Here is a 27,818-nt window from a genome sequence, read left to right on the forward strand (position 1 = left end):
CTGAGCCATGGCTGACACTGAGCTCACGTGATTGAGGCAAAACCTCTGGGATGAGTTGGGAAAGAATTGGCTGCTGCACTGAGGGATCTGGATCGATGGCTGAAGATGGGCTGAATGGCCTTCCTCACCTGTAACTCGAGGATTAACTGATTATGAACGCTCATATCCGTGACACAGTCCTACCTCTGCAAGGGTCGTTCTTCACCAAGAATTCATCCAGGGCACTCCATCCCCCTCCCACACGCACCATCACCGTACTCCGCAGGATCCGGACCATCCGTAGCTGCTGGGAGTCACCGAACTGCAGAACAAGGGCAGAATTCAGGGAACGTTTAATGCTCCATCACAGGACATGAATCCCCGCAAACTCTCAGTGTGTTGGCATCACTGTCGGCTCAACAATCTGCGCACATCGTGCTCCGCACTCAGCAAACCTCAGCTAGTGCGTTAGAGCTGGAGTGTGTTTACCCCACAGCCTGCTGACCTGACGGGTGAATCCATCAACTGAGACAAGCTGCCACACCAGAGTGCTCACTCGGGGAAATCATGCAACAGTTGTAGTGTCGACTCACGGGGCTGGCCAGGAATACAAAGGGTGGGGAGCGTGCGGGGGGTAATGTCGGAGGGAGTGCCGCACTGTTGGAGGGGCAGTACTGAGGGAGCGCCGCACTGTCGGAGGGGCAGTACTGAGGGAGCGCCGCACTGTCGGAGGGGCAGTACTGAGGGAGTGCCGCACTGTCGGAGGGGCAGTACTGAGGGAGTGCCGCACTGTCGGAGGGGCAGTACTGAGGGAGCGCCGCACTGTCGGAGGGGCAGTACTGAGGGAGCGCCGCACTGTCGGAGGGGCAGTACTGAGGGAGCACCGCACTGTCGGAGGGGCAGTACTGAGGGAGCGCTGCACTGTCGGAGGGGCAGTACTGAGGGAGTGCCGCACTGTCGGAGGGGCAGTACTGAGGGAGCACCGCACTGTCGGAGGGGCAGTACTGAGGGAGTGCAGCACTGTCGGAGGGGCAGTACTGAGGGAGTGCCGCACTGTCGGAGGGGCAGAACTGAGGGAGTGCAGCACTGTCGGAGGGGCAGTACTGAGGGAGTGCAGCACTGTCGGAGGGGCAGAACTGAGGGAGTGCAGCACTGTCGGAGGGGCAGTACTGAGGGAGCCCCGCACTGTCGGAGGGGCAGTACTGAGGGAGCGCCGCACTGTCGGAGGGGCAGTACTGAGGGAGCGCCGCACTGTCGGAGGGGCAGTACTGAGGGAGCGCCGCACTGTCGGAGGGGCAGTACTGAGGGAGTGCCGCACTGTCGGAGGGGCAGTACTGAGGGAGTGCCGCACTGTCGGAGGGGCAGTACTGAGGGAGCGCCGCACTGTCGGAGGGGCAGTACTGAGGGAGCGCCGCACTGTCGGAGGGGCAGTACTGAGGGAGCACCGCACTGTCGGAGGGGCAGTACTGAGGGAGCACTGCACTGTCGGAGGGGCAGTACTGAGGGAGTGCCGCACTGTCGGAGGGGCAGTACTGAGGGAGTGCCGTACTGTCGGAGGGGCAGTACTGAGGGAGTGCTGCACTGTCGGAGGGGCAGTACTGAGGGAGCGCCACACTGTCGGAGGGGCAGTACTGAGGGAGTGCTGCACTGTCGGAGGGGCAGTACTGAGGGAGTGCCGCACTGTCGGAGGGGCAGTACTGAGGGAGTGCTGCACTGTCGGAGGGGCAGTACTGAGGGAGTGCCGCACTGTCGGAGGGGCAGTACTGAGGGAGCCCCGCACTGTCGGAGGGGCAGTACTGAGGGAGTGCCGCACTGTCGGAGGGGCAGTACTGAGGGAGCCCCGCACTGTCGGAGGGGCAGTACTGAGGGAGTGCAGCACTGTCGGAGGGGCAGTACTGAGATTCAATGTGTATTTCTTTGCCTTTTTAGCCCTCCCCAAATGCATTACCTCACACTTCTCCGGATTGAATTCCATTTGCCACTGTTCTGCCCACCTGACCAGTTCATTGCAGTCTGCAGCTTTCTTCTTCATTACCAACCTCACGGCCGATTTTAGTGTCATTGCAAACTTCTTAATCATACCCCCAACATTCAAGTCCAAGTCATTAATATATACCACAAAAAGCAAGGGACCCAGCACTGAGCCCTGCGGAACCCCACTGGATACAGCCTTCCTGTCACAAAAACATCCATCGACCATTACCCTTTGCTTCCTGCCTCTGAGACAATTTTGGATCCAACTTGCCACTTTGCCCTGGATCCCATGGGCTTTAACCTTCGTGACCAGCCTGCCATGTGGGACCTTATCAAAAGTTTTGCTAAAATCCATATACACTACCCTCATCATATGTCCTCAAAAAATTCAGTCAAATTAGTTAGACATGAACTTCCCTTAACAAATCCATGCTCTCTGCCCTTGATTAATCCGTGTCTTTCTAAATGAACATAAGAAATAGGAGCAGGAGTAGGCCATACGGCCCCTCGAGCCTGCTCTGCCATTTAATACGATCATTGCTGATCCGATCATGGACTCAGCTCCACTTCCCTGCCCGCTCCCCATAACCCCTTATCATTTAAGAAACTGTGTATTTCTGTCTTAAATATATTCAATGTCCCGGCTTCCACAGCTCTCTGAGGCAGCGAATTCCACAGATTTACAACCCTCTGAGAGAAGAAATTCCTCCTCATCTCAGTTTTAAATGGGCGGCCCCTTATTCTAAGATCATGCCCCCTAGTTCTAGTCTCCCCCATCAGTGGAAACATCCTCTCTGCATCCACCTTGTCGAGCCCCCTCACTTTCTTACATGTTTCGTTAAGATCACCTCTCATTCTTCTGAATTCCAATGAGTAGAGGCCCAACCTACTCAACCTTTCCTCATAAGTCAAACCCCTCATCCCCGGAATCAACCGAGTGAACCTTCTCTGAACAGCCTCCAAACAAGTATATCCTTTCGTAAATACAGAGACCAAAACTGCACGCAGTATTCCAGGTGTGGCCTCACCAATACCCTGTATAACTGGAGCAAGACTTCCCTGCTTTTATACTCCATCCCCTTTGCCTTCCTGATCACTTGCTGTACCTGCATACTAACCTTTTGTGTTTCATGTACAAGTACCCCCAGGTCCCGCTGTACTGCAGCACTTTGCAATCTTTCTCCATTTAAATAATAATTTGCTCTTTGATTTTTTCTGTGCATGACCTCACACTTTCCAACATTATACTCCATCTGCCAAATTTTTGCCCACTCACTTAGCCTGTCTATGTCCTTTTGCAGATTTTTTGTGTCCTCCTCACACATTGCTTTTCCTCCCATCATTGTATTGTCAGCAAACTTGGCTACGTTACACTCTGTCCCTTCTTCCAAGTCGTAAATATAGATTGTAAATAGTTGGGGTCCCAGCACTGATCCCTGCGACACCTCACTAGTTACTGATTGCCAACCCGAGAATGAACCATTTATCCCGACTCTCTGTTCTCTGTTAGTTAGCCAATCCTCTATCCATACTAATATATTACCCCCAACCCCGTGAACTTTTATCTTGTGCAGTAACCTTTTGTGTGGCACCTTGTCAAATGCCTTCTGGAAATCCAAATACACCACATCCACTGGTTCCCCTTTACCCACCCTGTACGTTACATCCTCAAAGAATTGCAGCAAATTTGTCAAACATGACTTCCCTTCATAAATCCATGCTGACTCTGCCTGACCGAATTTTGCTTTTCCAAATGTCCTGCTACTGCTTCTTTAATAATGGACTCCAGCATTTTCCCAACCACAGATGTTGGGCTAACTGGTCGATAGTTTCCTGCTTTTTGTCTGCCTCCTTTTTTAAATAGGTGCGTTACATTTGCAGTTTTCCAAAGTAGTTGAGGACAATTCACTAAATATATTCAAAAGGGAGTGAGATGAAGTCCTTACTACTCGGGGGATCAAGGGGTATGGTGAGAAAGCAGGAATGGGGTACTGAAGTTTCATGTTCAGTCATGAACTCATTGAATGGCGGTGCAGGCTAGAAGGGCTGAATGACCTACTCCTGCACCTATTTTCTATGTTTCTATGTTTCTATGTTTCCTGAATGTATTTTAGGAATTCCGCACGCTCTGTACCATTCACACTAATTTTATCCAGTTAATATTAGGGTCGTTTAAATTCCCCAATTTACTGCCCTATAGATTTTGCACTTCTCAGAAATGTTCCTATATATTTGCTCTTCTATCTCCCTCTGACTGTCTGGGGGTCTGTATTACACTCCCAGTCGTGTGATCGCTCCTTTTTTGTTCTTCAATTCAACCCATATGGCCTTGTTTGATGGCCCCTCTAACATTTCATCCCTCCTCACAGCTGTAATAAATAATACTGAGAACCACCCATTTTTGAACCCCTTCTCTATCCTGTCTGAAAACCCTGTAACCAGGAATTGTGGCTTTCAAAAAGGAATTGGATAACTACCTGAAGGTAAAGAATTTGCAGGGCTCCGGGGAAAGTGCGGGGGAGTGGGACAATCGAAGTGCTCTTACAGAGAATCGGCACAGGCTCGGCGGGCCCAATGGCCTCCTTCTGTGCTGTAACTGTTATATATGTAAACTTGTATTTACTCTGTACAGCCACCAGAGGGCTCATCCCCTGGAATCCCAAGGGAATCCCATAATCCCTTGGGAGCACAGGTATTTAAGGAGGCTTCACAGGTTGGAGAGGCACTCTGGAGACCTGCAATAAAAGACTAAGTTCATACTTTACTTTGAGCTCAGTGTTCAGTCTGACTCTTTCTCCATACACAACAACTGGCGACGAGATACAGATAGCGAACCCAAAGATGCAGAGAACAGTGGGCATCCTGGAGAAATTCTCGGAGGGAGATGATTGGGAAACTTTTGTAGAGTGACTCGACCAATACTTCGTGGTCAACGAGCTAGATGGGGAAGAGAGCGCTGCCAAACGAAGGGCGATCCTCCTCACCGTCTGTGGGGCACCAACGTATGGCCTCATGAAGAATCTGCTCACTCCACCGAAACCCACGGAGAAATCGTACAACGATTTGTGCACACTGGTCTGAGAGCATTTGAACCCGAAGGAAAGTGTTCTGATGGCGAGGTACCGGTTCTACACCTACAAAAGGTCTGAAGGCCAGGAAGTGGTGAGTTATGTCGCTGAGCTAAGACGCCTTGCAGGACATTGTGAATCTGAAGGACATTTGGAGCACATGCTCAGAGACTTTTTCGTACTTGGCATTGGCCACGAAACCATACTTCGCAAACTTTTAACTGTAGAGACCCCAACCTTGAGTAAGGCCATAGCGATAGCCCAGGTGTTCATTGTCACCAGTGACAATACGAAGCAAATCTCTCAGCACACAAGTGTTGCTACACGTACTGTGAACAAAGTGATGTTGTTTTCGAATCGTAATGTACAGGGCAGGTCACACATACCTACAGATACACCGTCTGTACATGAATGTAAGGCCATTAACACCTTGTTGGTGCTGCGGGGGAGATCATCATTTCCATTCATGCCGATTCAAAGCGTACGTTTACAAGGGCTGTGGAACAATGGGACACCTCCAACGAGTGTGCAGGCGAGCTGCAAAGCCTGTTAAAGCTGCAAATCACCACGTTGCAGAGGAGGACAGATCCATGGAGGATCACGATGAACCAGAGTCTCAGATAGAGGAGGTTGAGGTACATGGGGTGCACACATTCACAACGAATTGTCCCCCGATAATGGTGAATGTTGAACTAAATGGACTCCTGGTGTCAATGGAGCTGGACACAGGTGCGAGCCAGTCCATGATGGGCAAAAAGACTTTCGAAAGGTTGTGGTGCAACAAGGCCTCAAGGCCAGTCTTAACTCCAGTTCACACGAGACTAAGAACTTACACTAAACAACTGATTCCTGTAATCGGCAGTGTTACCGTAAAGGTCTCCTATGATGGAGCGGTGCACAAGTTACCACTCTGGGCGGTACCGGGCGATGGTCCCACGCTGCTCGGCAGGAGCTGGCTGGGAAAGATACGCTGGAAATGGGACGAGATCCAAGCGCTATCGCCTGCTGACGACACTTCCTGTGCCCAGGTCTTAAACAAATTTCCTTCGCTGTTTGAACCAGGCATCGGGAAATTACAAGGAGCAAAAGTGCAGATCCACCAAATTCCGGGTCACAACCCATCCATCACAAGGTGAGAGCAGTACCGTACACGACAAGAGAAAGGGTAGAGATTGAGCTAGACTGGCTGCAAAGAGAGGGCATCATTTCACCGATCGAGTTCAGTGAGTGGGCCAGTCCTATTGTCCCAGTCCTCAAGGGAGACGGCACCGTCAGAATCTGTGGTGATTACAAAGTAACTATCAATCGTTTCTCCCTGCAGGACCAATACCCACTACCAAAGGCCAATGACCTCTTTGCAACGCTGGTGGGAGGAAAGACATTCACGAAGCTGGACTTGACCTCAGCCTACATGACGCAGGAACTGGAGGAATCATCGAAGGCCCTCACCTGTATCAACACGCACAAAGGTCTTTTTGTTTATAACAGATGCCTGTTTGGAATCCGATCAGCGGCGATATTCCAGAGAAACATGGAAAGTTTACTGAAGTCGGTCCCACACACCGTTTGTCTTCCAGCACGACATCTTGGTCACAGGTCGGAACACAGTCGAGCATCTGCAGAACCTGGAGGAGGTTTTTAGTCGACTTAACCGCATGGGGCTCAGGTTAACACGCTCAGAGTGCGTTTTCCTGGTGCCTGAAGTGGAGTTCCTGGGAAGGAGGATTGCGGTGGACAGCATCAGGCCACCAACGCGAAGACGGAGGCAATCGAGAACGCACCGAGGCCACAGAACGTGACGGAGCTGGGACTCCTGAACTACTTTGATAACTTCTTACCGGGTCTCAGCAGACTGTTAGAACCACTACATGTCTTACTATGAAAAGGGGGCGAATGGGTTTGGGACAAAAGCCAATAAAATACCTTTGTAAAAGCGTGAAAATTGTTATGCTCAAACAAATTACTTGTGTTGTATGATCCATGTAAGCGTTGGGTACGAGCATGTGATGCGTCGTCATATGGTGTCGGGTGTGTATTGCAACAAGCTAATGATTTCGGGAAACTGCCACCGGTTGCTTATGCATCCAGGAGTCTGTCTAAGGCTGAGAGAGCCTACAACATGATTGAGAAAGAAGCGTTAGCGTGTGTCTATGGGGTAAAGAAAATGCATCAATACCTGTTTGGGCTAAAATTCGAATTGGAAACTGACCATAAGCCATTTATATCCCTGTCTTCTGAGAGTAAAGGGATAAATACTAATGCATCGGCCCGCATCCAGAGATGGGCGCTCACATTGTCCACATACAACTACGCCATCCGCCACAGGCCAGGCACAGAAAACTGCGCCGATGCTCTCAGTAGGCTGCCATTGCCCACCACGGGGCTGGAAATGGTGCAGCCCACAGATCTATCCATGGTTATGGAAACATTGGAGAGTGAGCAATCACCCGTCACTGCCCGGCAGATCAAAACCTGGACAAGCCAGGACCCCTTATTATCTCGAGTCAAAAGCTGTGTGCTTCACGGGAGCTGGTCCAGTGTCTCAGTGGAAATGCAGGAAGAGATAAAGCCGTTCCAGCGACGCAAAGATGAAATGTCTATACAGGCAGACTGCCTTCTGTGGGGCAATCGAGTAGTGGTCCCCAAGAAGGGCAGAGAGACCTTCATCAATGACCTCCACAGTACCCACCCAGGCATCGTAATGATGAAAGCGATAGCCAGATCCCACGTGTGGTGGCCCGGTATCGATGCGGACTTAGAATCCTGCGTTCACAGATGTAATACATGCTCGCAGTTAAGCAATGTACCCAGGGAGGCGCCTCTGAGTTTATGGTCTTGGCCCTCCAAACCGTGGTCTAGGGTACACGTCGACTATGCAGGCCCGTTCTTGGGTAAAATGTTCCTTGTGGTTGTAGACGCGTACTCCAAGTGGATTGAATGTGAGATAATGTCGGCTAGCACGTCCACCACTGAAAGCCTGAGGGCCATGTTTACCACACACGGCCTACCCGATGTCCTGGTGAGCGACAACGGGCCATGTTTTACCAGTGCTGAGTTCAAAGAATTCATGACCCGTAACGGGATCAAACATGTCACATCTGCCCCGTTTAAACCAGCGTCCAATGGTCAGGCAGAGAGAGCAGTGCAAACCATCAAGCAAGGCTTGAAGAGGGTAACTGAAGGCTCACTGCAGACTCGCCTATCCCGAGTCCTGCTTAGCTACCGCACGAGACCCCACTCACTCACTGGGATCCCACCTGCTGAACTGATCATGAAAAGAGCACTTAAGACAAGGCTCTCGTTAGTTCACCCTGATCTACATGAACAGGTAGAGAGCAGGCGGCTTCAACAAAGTACATACCATGACAGCGCAAATGTGTCACGCGAGATTGAAGTCAATGATCCTGTATTTGTATTAAATTATGGACAAGGTCCCAAGTGGCTTCCCAGCACTGTCGTGGCCAAAGAGGGGAGCAAGGTGTTTCGGGTCAAACTTTCAAATGGACTCATTCACCGAAAACACTTGGACCAAGTCAAACTCAGATTCACGGACTACCCTGAGCATCCCACCTTGGACCCTACCTTTTTTGATCCCCCAACATACACACCAGTGGCAACCGACACCACGGTTGACCACGAAGCAAAACCCATCATCCACAGCAGACCAGCAGGACCCAACACACCAGGCAGCCCAGCAAGGCCAGCAGCCCAGCGAGGGCCCAACACACCAGGCAGCCCAGCAAGGCCAGCAGCCCAGCGAGGGCCCAACACACCAGGCAGCCCAGCAAGGCCAGCAGCCCAGCGAGGGCCCAACACACCAGGCAGCCCAGCAAGGCCAGCAGCCCAGCAGGGCCCAACACACCAGGCAGCCCAGCAAGGCCAGCTGCACAGCAGCCCAGCGAGGGCCCAACAAATGATTCAACAACACCAGCCTTCACACCGAGACGATCAACCAGGGCAAGAAGGGCCCCAGATCGACTCACGTTGTAAATAGTTACACTATTGACTTTGGGGGGAAATGTTGTTATATATGTGGATTTGTATTTACTCTGTACAGCCACCAGAGGGCTCATCCCCTGGGATCCCATAATCCCTTGGGAGCACAGGTATTTAAGAAGGCCTCACAGGTTGGAGAGGCACTCTGGAGACCTGCAATAAAAGTCTAAGGTCACACGTTACTTTGAGCTCACAGTGTTCAGTCTGACTCCTGCTCCATACACTACAGTGACCATTCTATGATTCTACGATTCTAAGTTCCCTCCCAGTCACACACCATCCCGACTTGGGAATATATCGGCCGTTCCTTCATCGTCGCTGGGTCACAATCCTGGAACTCCCTCCCTAACAGCACTGTGGGAGCACCTTCACCACACGGACTGCAGCGGTTCAAGAAGGCGGCTCACCACCACCTTCTCACGGGGCAATTAGGAATGGACAATAAATGCCGGCCTGGCCAGCGACACCCATATCCCAGGAATATTTTTTTTTAAACGCTAACGTGAGTGCCACATGGAGTGTTGCCTCCCTGGTGGCAGGGTAATGGACATCAGGAAGAGCATGCAGGGTATTCTGCGGGAGGGGGAATAGCCAAAAGTTGTGGTCCATGTTGGAACCAATGAAGAGGATGGATTGTGGCCTTGTTGTCAGAGTTTCAGGAGCTTGGGAGGAAGATAAAGAGTAGATCTTCAACAATGGTAATCTCTGCATTACTTGCCGTGCCATGTACGAATGAGTATCGGAGCTGGAGGATAAGACACACTAATACAAGGCTGGAGAAATGGCACGGGAGAGGGGGTTTCCGATTCCTGGAGTGCTCAGCTGCGTCAATGTGCGGAGTTGGTAAATGAGGTTGGTGAGCTGCAGGTACAAGTCACCACGTGGGATTATGGGAGGGTGACGATCGCGGAGACCTGGCTCAAACCAGGGGAGGATTTGGAACTGAATGTTCCTGGCTCCAATGTATTCGGGAAGATAGGGAAGGACAAAAGGAGGGGATGGCAGCACTTATCACAGGCAGTATTTGTTAAATATTAGAGCTTGGGGGTGACCAGACACCAGAGGGCGCCGCGGTCGGAGGTCATTGGGCTGTATGCATGTGGCATGTCTGCTTGGTCACCTGTATATAAGCTGAGTGTCTATCACACTGGCACTCTCGGGCTGGAATAAAGATGGATCAGGTTGAACCTGAGTGAGTTTACAGTAACCAGACTCTTGAGTCATTACAATTGGCGACGAGGTAATTTAAGAACCTTCGCACTGTTGGAATCCTGGAAAGATTCATGGAGGGCGAGGATTGGGTGGATTTTGTCGACTGCCTGGATCAGTATTTTGTGGCCAAAGTTTCCTTCTTTGTTTGAACCGGGCATTGGTAATTTTACGGGAACCAAGGTGCAGATTCACCTGGACTCCAATGCAAGGCCTGTCTATCACAAAGCTCGGTCTGTTCCATACATGATGAGGGAGAAGGTTGAAATTGAGTTTGGCAGACTCCAGCATGAAGGGATCATATCACCGGTCGAGTTTAATGAGTGAGCCAGTCCCATTGTTCCTGTGTTGAAGAGTGATGGCACTGTCAGGATTTGTGGAGACTACAAGGTTACGATTAACCGATTTTCGAAACAGGATCAGTACCCGTTACCGAGCACTGATGACCTGTTCGCCATGCTAGCTGGTGGAAAGTTGTTCACAAAACTGGATCTGACGTCGGCCTATATGACCCAGGAGCTTGTCGACACTTCGAAGAAACTCACCTGCATCAATACCCATAAAGGACTGTTCATCTACAACAGGTGTCCTTTTGGGATTCGTTTGGCTGCAGCCATATTTCAGAGGAATATGGAGAGTTTACTGAAGTCCGTTCCTAGAACTGTCGTGTTTCAAGATGACATTCTGGTCACAGGTCGCGACACTGCTGAACATCTGAACAATCTTGAAGAAGTCCTACATCGTCTGGACAAAGTGGGACTCAGGCTGAAACATTCGAAGTGTGTATTCATGGCACCTGAAGTCGAATTCCTCGGGAGGAAGATTGTTGCTGATGGCATCAGGCCCACTGATTCGAAAACCGAGGCCGTCAAAAACCAGGCCTCAGAATGTGACAGAGCTGTGTTTGTTCCTCGGGCTACTCAACTACTTTGGTAATTTCTTACCCAGATTGAGCACTTTACTAGAGCCACTGCATGTGTTACTAAGAAAAGGCGACAACTGGGTCTGGGGTGTGTCTGAAGATAGAGTCTTTGAGAAAGCCAAGAATCTGCTATGTTCAAATAAGTTGCTTGTTCATTACAAGCATCTTGTATTGGCCTGTGATGCTTCATCATATGGGGTTGGCTGCGTACTCCAACAAGCAAATGAATTGGGAAAGCTACAACCTGTTGCGTATGCTTCGAGAAGTCTGACTAAAGCGGAAAGAGCTTACAGTATGGTGGAGAAAGAAGCTTTGGCCTGTGTGTATGGGGTTAAAATAAATGCACCAGTACCTGTTTGGTCTTCGTTTTGAACTCGAAATGGATCACAAGCCACTCATTTAATTGTTTGCGGAAAACAAAGGTATTAATACCAATACATCGTCCCACATTCAAAGGTGGGCGCTAACATTGTCTGCGTATGATTATGTCATCCGTCATAGACCGCGCACTGAGAATTGTGCCGATGCACTGAGCCATCTGCCTTTGCCCACACCGGAGCTGGAGATGTCTCAACCTGCAGATCTACTGTTAGTAATGGATGCTTTTGAGAGTGAAGGAACCCCTGTCACTGCCCAACAAGTTAGGATCTGGACCAGCCATGACCCTGTTTTATCGGTTGTGAAACGGTGTGTACTCAGTGGTGATTGGTCCGTCATACATATGGAGCTGTGTGATGGGACCAAACCTTACAACTGTCGCAAGGATGAGCTGTCCATTCAGTCAGACTGTTTACTGTGGGGTCATCGTGTCATCATGCATAAGAAAGGTCGAGAAAAATTTGTACATGAACTTCATAGCACTCTTCCTGGTATTGTCATGATGAAGTCCATTGCGAGGTCTCATGTATAGTGGCCTGGAATTGACTGTGATTGGAATCATGTGTGCATCAGTGCAATACTTGCATGCAGCCAAGTAAAGTACCAGCGGAATCTCCGCTGAGTCTTTGGTCGTGGCCCTCCAAACCATGGTCGAGGATCCACATCGACTTTTGGGCCCGTTCCGAGAAAAGATGTTTTTTGTCATAGTAGATGCATATTCTAAGTGAATAGAGTGTGGTTTTATGTCATCCAACATGTCTACAGCTACCATTAGGAGCTTTCATATCATGTTTGCTACTCATGGTTTGCCTGACATAGTTGTGAGCGACAACGGATCCCAAGAAAGAATGCAAAAGGCAGGAGGCAACAGAGCAGAGTAGCACTGGGGTAAGTGTAAACCACAAGGTGACAGGAAGGGACAATATGTATGAATATAAAGAGGCTGCAGAAGGGGTCAAAAATAAAAATCATGGTTTAAAAACGTATTAAAACACTCTACCTAAACACACGCAGCATTTGAAATAAAGTAAATGAGTTGACAGCACAAATCATTACAAATGGGTATGATTTGGTGGCCATTACAGAAACGTGGTTGCAGGGTGGCCAAGACTGGGAATTAAACATACAGAGGTATCTGACAATTCGGAAAGATAGACAAGAAGGGAAAGGAGGTGGGGTAGCTCTGTTAATAAAGGATGATATCAGGGCAGTTGTGAGAGACGATATTGGCTCTAATGAACAAAATGTTGAATCATTGTGGGTGAAGATTAGAGATAGTAAGGGGAAAAAGTCACTGGTGGGCGTAGTTTATAGGCCCCTAAATAATAACTTCACGGTGGGGCGGGCAATAATCAAGGGAATAATGGAGGCATGTGAAAACGGAACGGCAGTAATCATGGGGGATTTTAACCTACATATCGATTGGTCAAATCAAATCGCACGGGGTAGCCTGAAGGAGGAATTCATAGAATGCATACGGGATTGTTTCTTAGAACAGTATGTTACAGAACCTACAAGGGAGCAAGCTATCTTAGATCTGATCTTGTGTAATGAGACAGGAAAAATAAACGATCTCCGAGTCAAAGATCCTCCCGGAATGAGTGATCACAGTTTGGTTGAATTTGTAATAAGAACATAAGAACATAAGAATTAGGAACAGGAGTAGGCCATCTAGCCCCTCGAGCCTGCTCCGCCATTCAATAAGATCATGGCTGATCTGGCCGTGGACTCAGCTCCACTTACCCCCCTAGTGATAGTGATCGTGATAGTAAAAGCTTTTACCGATATATAAAACGGAAGAGAGTGACTAAAGTAAATGTTGGTCCCTGAGAAGATGAGAAGGGGGATTTAATAATGGGAAATGTGGAAATGGCTGAGACCTTAAACAATTATTTTGCTTCGGTCTTCACAGTGGAAGACACAAAAACCATGCCAAAAATTGCTGGTCACAGGAATGTGGGAAGGGAGGACCTTGAGACAATCACTATCACTAGGGGGTAGTGCTGGATAGGCTAATGGGACTCAAGGTAGACAAGTCCCCTGGTCCTGATGAAATGCATCCCAGGGTATTAAAAGAGATGGCGGAAGTTATATCAGATGCATTCGTTATAATCTACCAAAATTCTCTGGACTCTGGGGAGGTACCAGCGGATTGGAGAGCAGCTAATGGGCAAAATCTACTGGAACTGGGATGACATCCGAGCGCTATCACATGTCGATGAGGCCTCATGTACCCAGGTTCTGAACAAATTTCCTTCCCTTTTTGAGCCAGGCATTGGAAACTTTTCCGGGGCGAAGGTGCGGATCCACTTGGTCCCAGAGGCATGACCCATTCACCACAAGGCGCGAGCGGTCCCTCACATGATGAGGGAGAGAGTGGAAATCGAGCTGGACAGGCTGCAACGCGAGGGCATCATCTCCCCAGTGGAATTCAGCGAGTGGGCCAGCCCGATTGTTCCAGTACTCAAAAGTGATGGCACGGACAGGATTTGCGCCGATTATAAATGTAACTATTAATTGTTTCTCGCTACAGGACCAATACCCACTACCTAGGGCAGATGACCTATTTGCGACGCTGGCAGGAGGCAAGACATTCACTAAGCTCAACCTGACTTCGGCCTGCATGACGCAGGAGCTGGAGGAGTCTTCGAAGGGTCTCACCTGCATCAACACGCACAAGGGACTGTTCATCTACAACAGATGCCCGTTTGAAATTCCGTCGGCTGCAGCGATCTTCCAGAGAAACATGGAGAGCCTACTCAAGTCGGTAACACGCGCGGTGGTTTTTCAGGACGACATATTGGTCATGAGTCGGGACTCCGTCGATCACCTACAAAACCTGGAGGAGGTCCTCCAGCGACTGGATCACGTGGGGCTGTGGCTGAAGAGGTCGAAATGCGTCTTCATGGCAACAGAAGTGGAGTTTTTGGGGAGAAAGATCGCGGCGGACGGCATTCGGCCCACAGACGCCAAGACAGAGGCTATCAGGAACGTGCCCAGGCCACAGAATGTCACGGAGCTGCGGTCATTCCTGGGACTCCTCAACTATTTTGGTAACTTCCTACAGGGGTTAAGCACCCTCTTAGAGCCCCTACATGTGTTATTGCGTAAAGGTGAGAACTGGGTATGGTGAAAAAACCAAGTAATTGATTTTGAGAAAGCCAGAAACATTTTATGCTCCAACTAGCTGCTTGTATTGTATAACCCGTGTAAAAGACTTGTGCTAGCGTGTGATGCGTCGTCGTACGGAGTCGGATGTCTATTACAACAAGCTAACGTTGCGGGGAAGTTGCAACCTGTCACCTATGCCTCCAGGAGCTTGTCTAAGGCCGAGAGGGCCTACAGCATGATTGAGAAAGAGGCATTAGCGTGTGTGTTCAGGGTAAAGAAAATACATCAGCACCTGCTTGGCCTCAAATTCGAGCTGGAAACCGATCACAAGCCCCTCATATCCCTGTTCGCTAAAAACAAGGGGATAAATACTGATGCCTCAGCCCGCATACAAAGGTGGGCACTCGCGCTATCAGCGTATAACTATACCATCCGCCACAGGCCAGGCACCGAGAACTGTGCGGATGCTCTCAGTCGGATACCATTGCCCACCACGGGGGTGGAAATGGCGCAGCCCGCAAACTTGTTAATGGTCATGGAAGCATTTAAAAATGATAAATCACCTGTCACGGCCCGCCAGATTAGGACTTGGACCAGCCAAGATCCTCTGCTGTCCCTAGTAAAAAACTGTGTACTGCATGGGAGCTGGGCCAGCATCCCCGTTGAAATGCAAGAGCTAATCAAGCTGAAATTTTTTGAGGATGTTTCCAGTAGAGTGGACAAGGGAGAACCAGTTGATGTGGTATATTTGGACTTTCAGAAGGCGTTCGACAAGGTCCCACACAAGAGATTAATGTGCAAAGTTAAAGCACATGGGATTGGGGGTAGTGTGCTGACATGGATTGAGACCTGTTTGTCAGACAGGAAGCAAAGAGTAGGAGTAAATCGGTACTTTTCAGAATGGCAGGCAGTGACTAGTGGGGTACCGCAAGGTTCTGTGCTGGGGCCCCAGCTGTTTAATGATTTAGACGAGGGGATTAAATGTAGTATCTCCAAATTTGCGGATGACACTAAGTTGGGTGGCAGTGTGAGCTGCGAGGAGGATGCTGTGAGGCTGCAGAGCGACTTGGATAGGTTAGGTGAGTGGGCAAATGCATGGCAGATGAAGTATAATGTGGATAAATGTGAGGTTATCCACTTTGGTGGTAAAAACAGAGAGACAGACTATTATCTGAATGGTGACAGATTAGGAAAAGGAGAGGTGCAACGAGACCTGGGTGTCATGGTACATCAGTCATTGAAGGTTGGCATGCAGGTACAGCAGGCGGTTAAGCAAGCACATGGCATGTTGGCCTTCATAGCGAGGGGATTTGAGTACAGGGGCAGGGAGGTGTTACTACAGTTGTACAGGGCCTTGGTGAGGCCACACCTGGAGTATTGTGTACAGTTTTGGTCTCCTAACCTGAGGAAGGACATTCTTGCTATTGAGGGAGTGCAGCGAAGGTTCACCAGACTGATTCCCGGGATGGCGGGACTGACCTATCAAGAAAGACTGGATCAACTGGGCTTGTATTCACTGGAGTTCAGAAGAATGAGGGGGGATCTCATAGAAACGTTTACAATTCTGACGGGGAAGAATGTTCCCAATGTTGGGGAAGTCCAGAACCAGGGGACACAGTCTAAAGATAAGGGGTAAGCCATTTAGGACTGAGATGAGGAGAAACTTCTTCACCCAGAGAGTGGTGAACCTGTGGAATTCTCTACCACAGAAAGTTGTTGAGGCCAATTCACTAAATATATTCAAAAAGGAGTTAGATGTAGTCCTTACTACTAGGGGGATCAAGGGGTATGGTGAGAAAGCAGGAATGGGGTACTGAAGTTGCATGTTCAGCCATGAACTCATTGAATGGAGGTGAAGGCTCGAAGGGCCGAATGGCCTACTCTTACATCTATTTTCTATGTTTCTATGTAAGCCGTTCCAGCGGCGAAAGGACGAGCTGTCCATTCAGGCAGACTGCCTGTTGTGGGGTAACCGCGTAGTGCTACCCAAAAAGGGCAGGGAGATGTTCATCTCGGATCTCCACAGCACACACCCGGGTATAGTAATGATGAAAGTGATAGCCAGATCCCACGTGTGGTGGCCCGGTATCGACTCTGACTTAGAGTCCTGTGTACGGCAATGCAGCGTGTGTGCTCAGTTGAGCAACGCGCCCAGAGGGGCACCACTAAGTTTGTGGTCCTGGCCCTCCAGACCATGGTCGAGGATCCATGTCGACTATGCGGGCCCGTTTCTCGGTAAAATGTTCCTGGTGGTGGTGGCTGCTTTTTCAAAATGGATTGAATGTGAAATAATGTCGGGAAGCACCGCCACCGCCACCATTGAAAGCCTGAGGGCCATGTTTGCCACCCACGGCCTGCCTGACATACTGGGCAGTGACAAAGGGCCATGTTTCACCAGTGCCGAATTTAAAGAATTCATGACCCGCAATGGGATCAAAACATGTCACCTCGGCCCCGTTTAAACCAGCCTCCAATGGGCAGGCAGAGCGGGCAGTACAAACAATCAAACAGAGCCTTAAACAAGTCACAGAAGGCTCACTCCAAACCCGCCTGTCCCGAGTACTGCTCAGCTACCGCACGAGACCTCACTCGCTCACAGGGGTGCCCCCGGCTGAGCTACTCATGAAAAGGACACTTAAAACCAGACTCTCGCTGGTTCACCCCAACCTGCATGATCAGATAGAGAGCAGGCCGCAGCAACAAAATGTAAACGATGGTCACGCCACTGTGTCACGGGAAATTGATCTGAATGACCCTGTGTATGTGCTAAACTATGGACATGGTCCCAAGTGGATCGCGGGCACGGTGATAGCTAAAGAAGGGAGCAGGGTGTTTGTAGTCAAACTGGACAATGGACAAATTTGCAGAAAGCACCTGGACCAAACGAGGCTGCGGTTCACAGACTGCCCTGAACAACCCACAGCAGACACCACCTTTTTCGAGCCCACAACACACACCCAAAGGATCAACGACACCTTGGGAGCACTGTATATAAGCCGGCCCCTAAGGCCTGTTCCTCACTCTGGAGTGTCTTATTAAAGACTGAGGTCACTGTTACTTTAACCTCCCTGTGTGCAGTCTCATCTGTGTTAGGGACACAAGAATCATGACCACTCCCATCAGATCGGTTACTCAGCCCTCAGTCTGAACGGACTCAGAACGCTCGCCCAGATCTGAGACGATCAACTCGTGAGAGGAAGTCCCCAGACCGTCGGAATTTGTAAAAAGACTGTTGTTAAGATTTTAAAAGGGGGATGTTGTTATGTATTAATGCTTGGGGGTCAGCAGACACCAAAGGGCGCCGCGCTCGGAGGTCATCGGGCTGTACACATGTGGCGTGTGCTTGGTCACCTGTATATAATCTGGGGGTCTGTGTCACACTGGCACTCTCGGGCTGGAATAGCACTGGAGAGGGGTGAGCCAGATCAAGGTTCAAAGCCACAAGTGATTGGTTTCGAGTTAGAGGAGCTATTCTATGCTGCAAGTCACACACCATCCACACTTGGCAATATATCGCCATTCCTTCATTGTCACTGGGTCAAAACCTTGTATCAATCCCAAACTAATCCACTGCCCCGTAGCCCCATGCTTTCCCTTTAAAGAGGGAGCAGGAGGTGGAGACAGAGAGCGTGGAGTGGGAAAGAGACTGAGAGAAAAAGCCTGAGGACTAGGCCGTCCCGCACCCTGACGGTGCTGCCCCTACCCGGTATCTGTTGGCAGTGACCTGCTCCACGTGGAACCTCTGGGTGCAGTTACACTCAGCAACCTGACGGCAAACCTGCAAGAGAAGGAGATGGCATGAGTCCCAGATAATGGAACGAGTCTGGGGACAGAGCGCAGGCCGGGGCCTGGGGGACAGAGCTCGGGGCCTGGGGGACAGAGCTCGGGGCCTGGGGGACAGAGCTCGGGGTCTGGGGGACAGAGCTCGGGGCCTGGGGGACAGAGCTCGGGGCCTGGGGGACAGAGCTCGGGGCCTGGGGGACAGAGCTCGGGGCCTGGGGGACAGAGCTCGGGGCCTGGGGGACAGAGCTCGGGGTCTGGGGGACAGAGCTCGGGGTCTGGGGGACAGAGCTCGGGGCCTGGGGGACAGAGCTCGGGGCCTGGGGGACAGAGCTCGGGGCCTGGGGGATAGAGCTCGGGGCCTGGGGGACAGAGCTCGGGGCCTGGGGGACAGAACTCGAGGCCTGGGGGACAGAGCTCGGGGCCTGGGGGATAGAGCTCAGGAACTGGGGGACAGAGCTCGGGGTCTGGCGGACAGAGCTCGGGGCCTGGGGGACAGAGCTCGGGAACTGGGGGACAGAGCTCGGGGACTGGGGGACAGAGCTCGGGGCCTGGGGGACAGAGCTCGGGGTCTGGGGGGACAGAGCTCGGGGCCTGGGGGATAGAGCTCAGGAACTGGGGGACAGAGCTCGGGGCCTGGAGGACAGAGCTCGGGGCCTGGGGGACAGAGCTCGGGGCCTGGGGGATAGAGCTCAGGAACTGGGGGACAGAGCTTGGGGCCTGGGGGACAGAGCTCGGGGCCTGGGGGACAGAGCTCGGGGCCTGGGGGGACAGAGCTCGGGGCCTGGGGGATAGAGCTCGGGAACTGGGGGACAGAGCTCGGGGCCTGGGGGACAGAGCTCGGGGCCTGGGGGACAGAGCTCGGGGCCTGGGGGGACAGAGCTCGGGGCCTGGGGGACAGAGCTCGGGGCCTGGGGGACAGAGCTTGGGGCCTGGGGGACAGAGCTCGGGGCCTGGGGGACAGAGCTCGGGCCTGGGGGGACAGAGCTCGGGGCCTGGGGGATAGAGCTCGGGGCCTGGGGGATAGAGCTCGGGGCCTGGGGGACAGAGCTCGGGGCCTGGGGGGACAGAGCTCGGGGTCTGGGGGACAGAGCTCGGGGCCTGGGGGACAGAGCTCGGGGCCTGGTGGACAGGCGGGGCCTGGGGGACAGAGCTTGGAGCCTGGGGGACAGGCCGGGGCCTGGGCCTGGGGTACAGAGCTTGGGGCCTGGGGGGGACAGAGCTCGGGGCCTGGGGGACAGAGCTCGGGGCCTGGGGGACAGGCCGGGGCCTGGGCTGGGCCTTGTAGACAGAGCGCAGGCCGGGGCCTGGGGGACAGAGCTCAGGACAGGGCCTGGGGGACAGAGCTCGGAGCCTGCGGGACAGGCCGGGGTCTGGGGGACAGGCCGGGGTCTGGTCCGGGGCCTGAGGGACTGGCAGGGGCCTGGGAGACAGGCAGGGGTCTGGGCCATGGCCTGGGGGATAGGCCAGGGCCTGGGTGACAGGCCAGGGTCTGCTCCGGGGCCTGAGGGACAGGCCAGGGTCTGCTCCGGGGCCTGAGGGACAGGCCAGGGTCTGGTCCGGGGCCTGAGGGACAGGCAGGGGCCTGGGAGACAGGCAGGGGTCTGGGCCAGGTCCTGAGGAACAGGCCGGGGCCTGGGTGACCGTCCAGGGTCTGGTCTGGGGCCTGAGGGACAGGCCAGGGTCTGGGGTCAGGCCAGGGTCTGGGCCAGGTCCTGGGGGACAGGCCGGGGCCTGGGGGACAGGCGAATCATCGTGACCAATCGCCTGAGGAACTTTCACAAGATGCCACGAATGTAAACATTGTCTCTGACCTCGTCCTCGATTCTGTCCTCATCCTCGGAGCGGCGGGGAGTGTCTCGGCTCGGATGCAGCGCATTGGCAAACTCGTAGTAATCAATGAATCCGTCTCCATTCAGGTCAAAGACTCCGGCAACTGCTGCCATCTCCAGGGAGCTGGTGGGGAATTCTGGCCAAGAGTAGAGCAGATGTTTCGGGCCATGGCCAAGATCTTGTCTTTACCCCCGCTCCCAAAACCAAACGTAGACACAAACCTCACTTGTAACCGCCGTTCCCGGGGGAGGGGCAGTGGGCCTCAGTGCCGTTCCCGGGGGAGGGGCAGTGGGCCTCAGTGCCGTTCCCGGGGGAGGGGCAGTGGGCCTCAGTGCCGTTCCCGGGGGAGGGGCAGTGGGCCACAGTGACGTTCCCGGGGGAGGGGCAGTGGGCCACAGTGCCGTTCCCGGGGGAGGGGCAGTGGGCCTCAGTGCCGTTCCCGGGGGAGGGGCAGTGGGCCTCAGTGCCGTTCCCGGGGGAGGGGCAGTGGGCCACAGTGCCGTTCCCGGGGGAGGGGCAGTGGGCCTCAGTGCCGTTCCCGGGGGAGGGGCAGTGGGCCTCAGTGCCGTTCCCGGGGGAGGGGCAGTGGGCCACAGTGCCGTTCCCGGGGGAGGGGCAGTGGGCCTCAGTGCCGTTCCCGGGGGAGGGGCAGTGGGCCTCAGTGCCGTTCCCGGGGGAGGGGCAGTGGGCCTCAGTGCCGTTCCCGGGGGAGGGGCAGTGGGCCTCAGTGCCGTTCCCGGGGGAGGGGCAGTGGGCCTCAGTGCCGTTCCCGGGGGAGGGGCAGTGGGCCACAGTGACGTTCCCGGGGGAGGGGCAGTGGGCCTCAGTGCCGTTCCCGGGGGAGGGGCAGTGGGCCTCAGTGCCGTTCCCGGGGGAGGGGCAGTGGGCCTCAGTGCCGTTCCCGGGGGAGGGGCAGTGGGCCTCAGTGCCGTTCCCGGGGGAGGGGCAGTGGGCCACAGTGACGTTCCCGGGGGAGGGGCAGTGGGCCTCAGTGCCGTTCCCGGGGGAGGAGCAGTGGGCCTCAGTGCCGTTCCCGGGGGAGGGGCAGTGGGCCTCAGTGCCGTTCCCGGGGGAGGGGCAGTGGGCCTCAGTGCCATTCCCGGGGGAGGGGCAGTGGGCCTCAGTGCCGTTCCCGGGGGAGGGGCAGTGGGCCTCAGTGCCGTTCCCGGGGGAGGAGCAGTGGGCCTCAGTGCCGTTCCCGGGGGAGGGGCAGTGGGCCTCAGTGCCGTTCCCGGGGGAGGGGCAGTGGGCCTCAGTGCCGTTCCCGGGGGAGGGGCAGTGGGCCTCAGTGCCGTTCCCGGGGGAGGAGCAGTGGGCCTCAGTGCCGTTCCCGGGGGAGGGGCAGTGGGCCTCAGTGCCGTTCCCGGGGGAGGGGCAGTTTAAACTATTTACTGTAACTGGGCTCTGGGAGTTTTCCGGAGATTATTAACCTGTCGTGATCTTGGAAACATCTCGATGAGAGACCAGTGTCGGCACTGCGGCCCAACGCTGACAAGTTTGTGTTTATCTGGCGCCTGGTTCCTCCTCTTCGGCAGCAACTTCGCCTCAGAGTCAGAAGGTCGTGGGTTCAAGACCCACTCCAGAGACCTCAGCACAAAAATCCAGTCTAACACGAGTGCAGTACTGAGGGAGCGCTGCACTGTCGGAGGGGCAGTACTGAGGGAGCACCGCAGTGTCGGAGGGGCAGTACTGAGGGAGTGCCGCACTGTCGGAGGGGCAGTACTGAGGGAGTGCCGCACTGTCGGAGGGACAGTACTGAGGGAGTGCCGCACTGTCGGAGGGGCAGTACTGAGGGAGCGCTGCACTGTCGGAGGGGCAGTACTGAGGGAGCACCGCAGTGTCGGAGGGGCAGTACTGAGGGAGTGCCGCACTGTCGGAGGGGCAGTACTGAGGGAGCGCCGCACTGTCGGAGGGGCAGTACTGAGGGAGTGCCGCACTGTCGGAGGGGCAGTACTGAGGGAGTGCCGCACTGTTGGAGGGGCAGTACTGAGGGAGCACCGCAGTGTCGGAGGGGCAGTACTGAGGGAGTGCCGCACTGTCGGAGGGGCAGTACTGAGGGAGTGCTGCACTGTCGGAGGGGCAGTACTGAGGGAGCTCCGCACTGTCGGAGGGGCAGTACTGAGGGAGCACCGCAGTGTCGGAGGGGCAGTACTGAGGGAGTGCCGCACTGTCGGAGGGGCAGTACTGAGGGAGTGCAGCACTGTCGGAGGGGCAGTACTGAGGGAGTGCCGCACTGTCGGAGGGGCAGTACTGAGGGAGTGCCGCACTGTCGGAGGGGCAGTACTGAGGGAGCACCGCAGTGTCGGAGGGGCAGTACTGAGGGAGTGCCGCACTGTCGGAGGGGCAGTACTGAGGGAGTGCTGCACTGTCGGAGGGGCAGTACTGAGGGAGCGCCGCACTGTCGGAGGGGCAGTACTGAGGGAGCCCTGCACTGTCAGAGGGACAGTACTGAGGGAGTGCTGCACTGTCGGAGGGGCAGTACTGAGGGAGCGCCGCACTGTCGGAGGGGCAGTACTGAGGGAGTGCTGCACTGTCGGAGGGGCAGTACTGAGGGAGTGCTGCACTGTCGGAGGGGCAGTACTGAGGGAGTGCTGCACTGTCGGAGGAGCAGTACTGAGGGAGTGCCGCACTGTCGGAGGGGCAGTACTGAGGGAGTGCCGCACTGTCGGAGGGGCAGTACTGAGGGAGTGTCTCACTGTGGGAGGGGCAGTACTGAGGGAGTGTCTCACTGTGGGAGGGGCAGTACTGAGGGAGCGCCGCACTGTCGGAGGGGCAGTACTGAGGGAGCCCCGCACTGTCGGAGGGGCAGTACTGAGGGAGTGTCTCACTGTCGGAGGGGCAGTACTGAGGGAGTGCCGGACTGTCGGAGGGACAGTACTGAGGGAGTGCCGCACTGTCGGAGGGGCAGTACTGAGGGAGTGCCGCACTGTCGGAGGGGCAGTACTGAGGGAGTGCCGCACTGTCGGAGGGGCAGTACTGAGGGAGTGTCTCACTGTCGGAGGGGCAGTACTGAGGGAGTGTCTCACTGTCGGAGGGGCAGTACTGAGGGAGTGTCTCACTGTCGGAGGGGCAGTACTGAGGGAGTGTCTCACTGTCGGAGGGGCAGTACTGAGGGAGTGTCTCACTGTCGGAGGGGCAGTACTGAGGGAGTGCCGCACTGTCGGAGGGGCAGTACTGAGGGAGTGCCGCACTGTCGGAGGGGCAGTACTGAGGGAGTGTCTCACTGTCGGAGGGGCAGTACTGAGGGAGCGCCGCACTGTCGGAGGGGCAGTACTGAGGGAGTGTCTCACTGTCGGAGGGGCAGTACTGAGGGAGTGCCGCACTGTCGGAGGGGCAGTACTGAGGGAGTGCCGCACTGTCGGAGGGGCAGTACTGAGGGAATGCCGCACTGTCGGAGGGGCAGTACTGAGGGAGCGCCGCACTGTCGGAGGGGCAGTACTGAGGGAATGCCACACTGTCGGAGGGGCAGTACTGAGGGAGCGCCGCACTGTCGGAGGGGCAGTACTGAGGGAGTGCCGCACTGTCGGAGGGGCAGTACTGAGGGAGTGTCTCACTGTCGGAGGGGCAGTACTGAGGGAGTGTCTCACTGTCGGAGGGGCAGTACTGAGGGAGTGTCTCACTGTCGGAGGGGCAGTACTGAGGGAGTGTCTCACTGTCGGAGGGGCAGTACTGAGGGAGTGTCTCACTGTCGGAGGGGCAGTACTGAGGGAGTGCTGCACTGTCGGAGGGGGATGGTTTGGGCCAGCATGCGGAGGGTTCCCCTCGGGCTCCCCCCAGGACTCACTGGACGAGAGCACACTCTGCATGAACTCCTGTTGGCTAATCCGTCCATCCTGATCCTTGTCCATGCATCGGAAAACATCGAGCACACGCGACTTCCTGCTGCTGATCCACCGCAGGTATCGCTTCCTCCATGTGGGGAAGCTGAAGTTCTCAAATGCTTGGAGCTGAAATAGACGGCACAATGTCTGAGATTCTGGGGGACTGACGCACACCAGCAGTTACTGTCGCCCTCACAACAAGGTCCACTGGCTCACTGAAATAATTCACACAACACACACCTTCCCCGGGGTACGGTCCCACACACACTGACTCTCACTGGGGTACGGGTCCCACACACACTGACTCTCACTGGGGTACAGTCCCACACACACTGACTCTCACTGGGGTACAGTCCCACACACACTGACTCTCACTGGGGTACAGTCCCACACACACTGACTCTCACTGGGGTACGGGTCCCACACACACTGACTCTCACTGGGGTACAGTCCCACACACTGACTCTCACTGGGGTACAGTCCCACACACACTGACTCTCACTGGGGTACAGTCCCACACACACTGACTCTCACTGGGGTACAGTCCCACACACACTGACTCTCACTGGGGTACGGGTCCCACACACACTGACTCTCACTGGGGTACGGGTCCCACACACACACACTGACTCTCACTGGGGTACGGGTCCCACACACACTGACTCTCACTGGGGTACGGGTCCCACACACACTGACTCTCACTGGGGTACGGGTCCCACACACACTGACTCTCACTGGGGTACAGTTCCACACACACTGACTCTCACTGGGGTACGGGTCCCACACACACTGACTCTCACTGGGGTACGGGTCCCACACACACTGACTCTCACTGGGGTACAGTCCCACACACACTGATTCTCACTGGGTTACACTTCCCCTCCAAGTCACACACCATTCTGACTTTGAAATATATCGCCTGTAGCGTGTCTGTGTGTGTAGCATGCTATTGCCTACAGCGTGTCTGTGAGTGTAGCATGCTATTGCCTGTAGCATGTCTGTGTGTGTAGCGTGTCTGTGTGTAGTGTGCTATTGCCTGTAGTGTGTCTGCGTGTGTAGTGTGCTATTGCCTACAGTGTGTCTGTGTGTGTAGCGTGTTATTGCCTGTTGTGTGTATGTGTGTAGCATGCTATTGCCTGTAGCGTGTCTGTGTGTAGCGTGTTATTGCCTACAGCGTGTCTGTGTGTGTAGCGTGTCTGTGTGTGTAGCGTGCTATTGCTGGTAGCGTGTCTGTGTGTTGCGTGCTATTGCCTGTAGCGCGTCTGTGTGCCTAGCGTGTGTGTGTGTGTAGCGTGCTATTGCCTGTAGTGTGTCTGTGTGCATAGCGTGTCTGTGTGTAGTGTGCTATTGCCTGTAGCGTGTCTGCATGTGCAGCGTGCTATTGCCTACAGTGTGTGTGTGTAGTGTGTTATTGCCTGTTGTGTGTCTGTGTGTGTAGCGTGCTATTGCCTGTAGCGTGTCTGTGTGCCTAGCGTGTCTGTGTGTGTAGCATGCTATTGCCTACAGCGTGTCTGTGTGTGTAGCGTGTTATTGCCTGTTGTGTGTCTGTGTGTAGTATGCTATTGCCTGTAATATGTCTGTGTGTGTAGCGTGTCTGTGTGTAGCGTGCTATTGCCTCTATCGTGTTTGTGTGTTGCGTGCTATTGCCTCTAGCATGTCTGTGTGTCTAGCGTGTGTGTGTGTAGCGTGCTATTGCCTGTAGCGTGTCTGTGTGTTGCGTGCTATTGCCTGTGGCGTGTCTGTGTGCCTAGCGTGGCTGTGTGTATAGCGTGCTATTGCCGACAGTGTGTCTGTGTGTGTAGCGTGTTATTGCCTGTTGTGTGTCTGTGTGTAGTATGCTATTGCCTGTAATGTGTCTGTGTGTGTAGTGTGTCTGTGTGTGTAGCGTGCTGTTGCCTGTGGCGTGTCTGTGTGCCTAGCGTGTGTGTGTAGCGTGCTATTGCCTGTAGCGTGTCTGTGTGGAGTGTGCTATTGCCTACAGCGTGTCTGTGCGTGCAGCGTGTCTGTGTGTGTAGCATGTCTGTGTGTGTAGCATGCTATTGCCTGTAGCGAGTCTGTGTGCCTAGCGTTTCTGTGTGTGTAGCATGTCTGTGTGTGTAGCGTGCTATTGCCTGTAGCGTGTCTGTAGGTAGCATGCTATTGCTTGGATCGTGTCTGTGTGTGTAGCATGCTATTGCCTACAGCGTGTCTGTGTGTGTAGCGTGTCTGTGTGTGTAACATGCTATTGCCTGTAGCATGTCTGTGTGTGTAGCATGTCTGTGTGTAGCGTGCTATTGCCTGTAGCGTGTCTGTGTGTAGCGTGCTATTGCCTGTAGCGTGTCTGTGTGTGTAGCGTGTCTGTGTGTGTAGCATGTCTGTGTGTGTAGCATGCTATTGCCTACAGCGTGTCTGTGTGTGTAGCGTGTCTGTGTATGTTGCGTGTCTGTATGTGTAGCATGCTATTGCCTACAGCGTGTCTGTGTGTGTAGCGTGTCTGTGTGTGTAGCGTGTCTGTGTGTGTTGCGTGTCTGTGTGTGTAGCATGCTATTGCCTACAGCGTGTCTGTGTGTGTAGCGTGTCTGTGTGTGTAGCGTGTCTGTGTATGTTGCGTGTCTGTGTGTGTAGCATGCTATTGCCTACAGCGTGTCTGTGTGTGTAGCGTGTCTGTGTGTGTAGCGTGTCTGTGTGTGTAGCGTGTCTGTGTGTGTAGCGTGTCTGTGTGTGTAGCATGATATTGCCTACAGCGTGTCTGGGTCCGGCTGCAATTCTGACTGTTCTCACCTCTCGAAGCGTCCTGAGTCTGTCCTGTAGCCGACTCTGTCTGTCCGATGCCCGGCTCCACAATTGGTTCCACTTACCCAGGAGCTGGCTGGCCTTGGCCTGAGGAGTCAGGGCATCGGCGGAGTCAGCGGCTGGAGGGGGAAGGTACTGGGATCTCTCAGAGCTACACTTCCCTGGAATATAACACAACACTGCATCAAGGACAGACCGCGATCAGACCAGCAGCAGGAATGATTCCTCCACCCACCCCAGCCCCACCAATCCGACCAGCAGCATCAGAAATAGGAGCAGGGGTAGGCCATACGGCCCCTCGAGCCTGCTCCGCCATTCAATACCATCATGGCTGATCCGATCATGGACTCAGCTCCACTTCCCCGCCCTCTCCCCATAACCCCTTATTCCCTTATCGTTGAAGAAACGGTCTATTTCTGTCTTAAATATATTCAATGTCCCGGCTCCCACAGCTCTCTGGGGCAGAGAATTCCACAGATTTACAGCCCTCTGAGAGAAGAAATTCCTCCTCATCTCAGTTTTAAATGGACAGCCGCTTTTTCTAAGATTATGCCCTCTAGTTCTAGTCTCCCCCATCAGTGGAAACATCCTCTCTGCATCCACCTTGTCATAGAAACATAGAAACATAGAAACAGCAAATAGGTGCAGGAGCAGGCCATTCGGCCCTTCTAGCCTGCACCGCCATTCAATGAGTTCATGGCTGAACATCAAACTTCAGTACCCCCTTCCTGCTTTCTCGCCATACCCCTTGATCCCCCGAGTAGTAAGGACTTCATCTAACTCCCTTTTGAATATATTTAGTGAATTGGCCTCAAGTACTTTCTGTGGTAGAGAATTCCACAGGTTCACCACTCTCTGGGTGAAGAAGTTTCTCCTCATCTCGGTCCTAAATGGCTTACCCCTTATCCTTAGACTGTGACCCCTGGTTCTGGACTTCCCCAACATTGGGAACATTCTTCCTGCATCTAACCTGTC

The 27,818-nt window shown here is 53.9% G+C and overlaps 1 protein-coding gene across 2 annotated transcripts in view; it reads right to left on the reverse strand.

The window, feature by feature from the left end:
* Positions 1-27,818, reverse strand: part of LOC139254497 (microtubule-actin cross-linking factor 1, isoforms 6/7-like) — a 75,300-nt gene that overhangs the window by 29,987 nt on the left and 17,495 nt on the right. For both annotated transcript variants that reach the window (XM_070873712.1, XM_070873711.1), the window contains exons 3-7: positions 26,832-27,004; positions 24,035-24,197; positions 20,232-20,386; positions 18,341-18,415; positions 184-301 (exon numbers count right to left, since the gene is read on the reverse strand). In XM_070873712.1, the coding sequence (XP_070729813.1) occupies positions 184-301; positions 18,341-18,415; positions 20,232-20,386; positions 24,035-24,197; positions 26,832-27,004 (684 nt within the window). The remainder of the gene's footprint in view (positions 1-183; positions 302-18,340; positions 18,416-20,231; positions 20,387-24,034; positions 24,198-26,831; positions 27,005-27,818) is intronic.

Source organism: Pristiophorus japonicus, unplaced genomic scaffold (assembly GCF_044704955.1).
Source record: "Pristiophorus japonicus isolate sPriJap1 unplaced genomic scaffold, sPriJap1.hap1 HAP1_SCAFFOLD_554, whole genome shotgun sequence".
Lineage (NCBI taxonomy): Eukaryota > Metazoa > Chordata > Chondrichthyes > Pristiophoridae > Pristiophorus > Pristiophorus japonicus.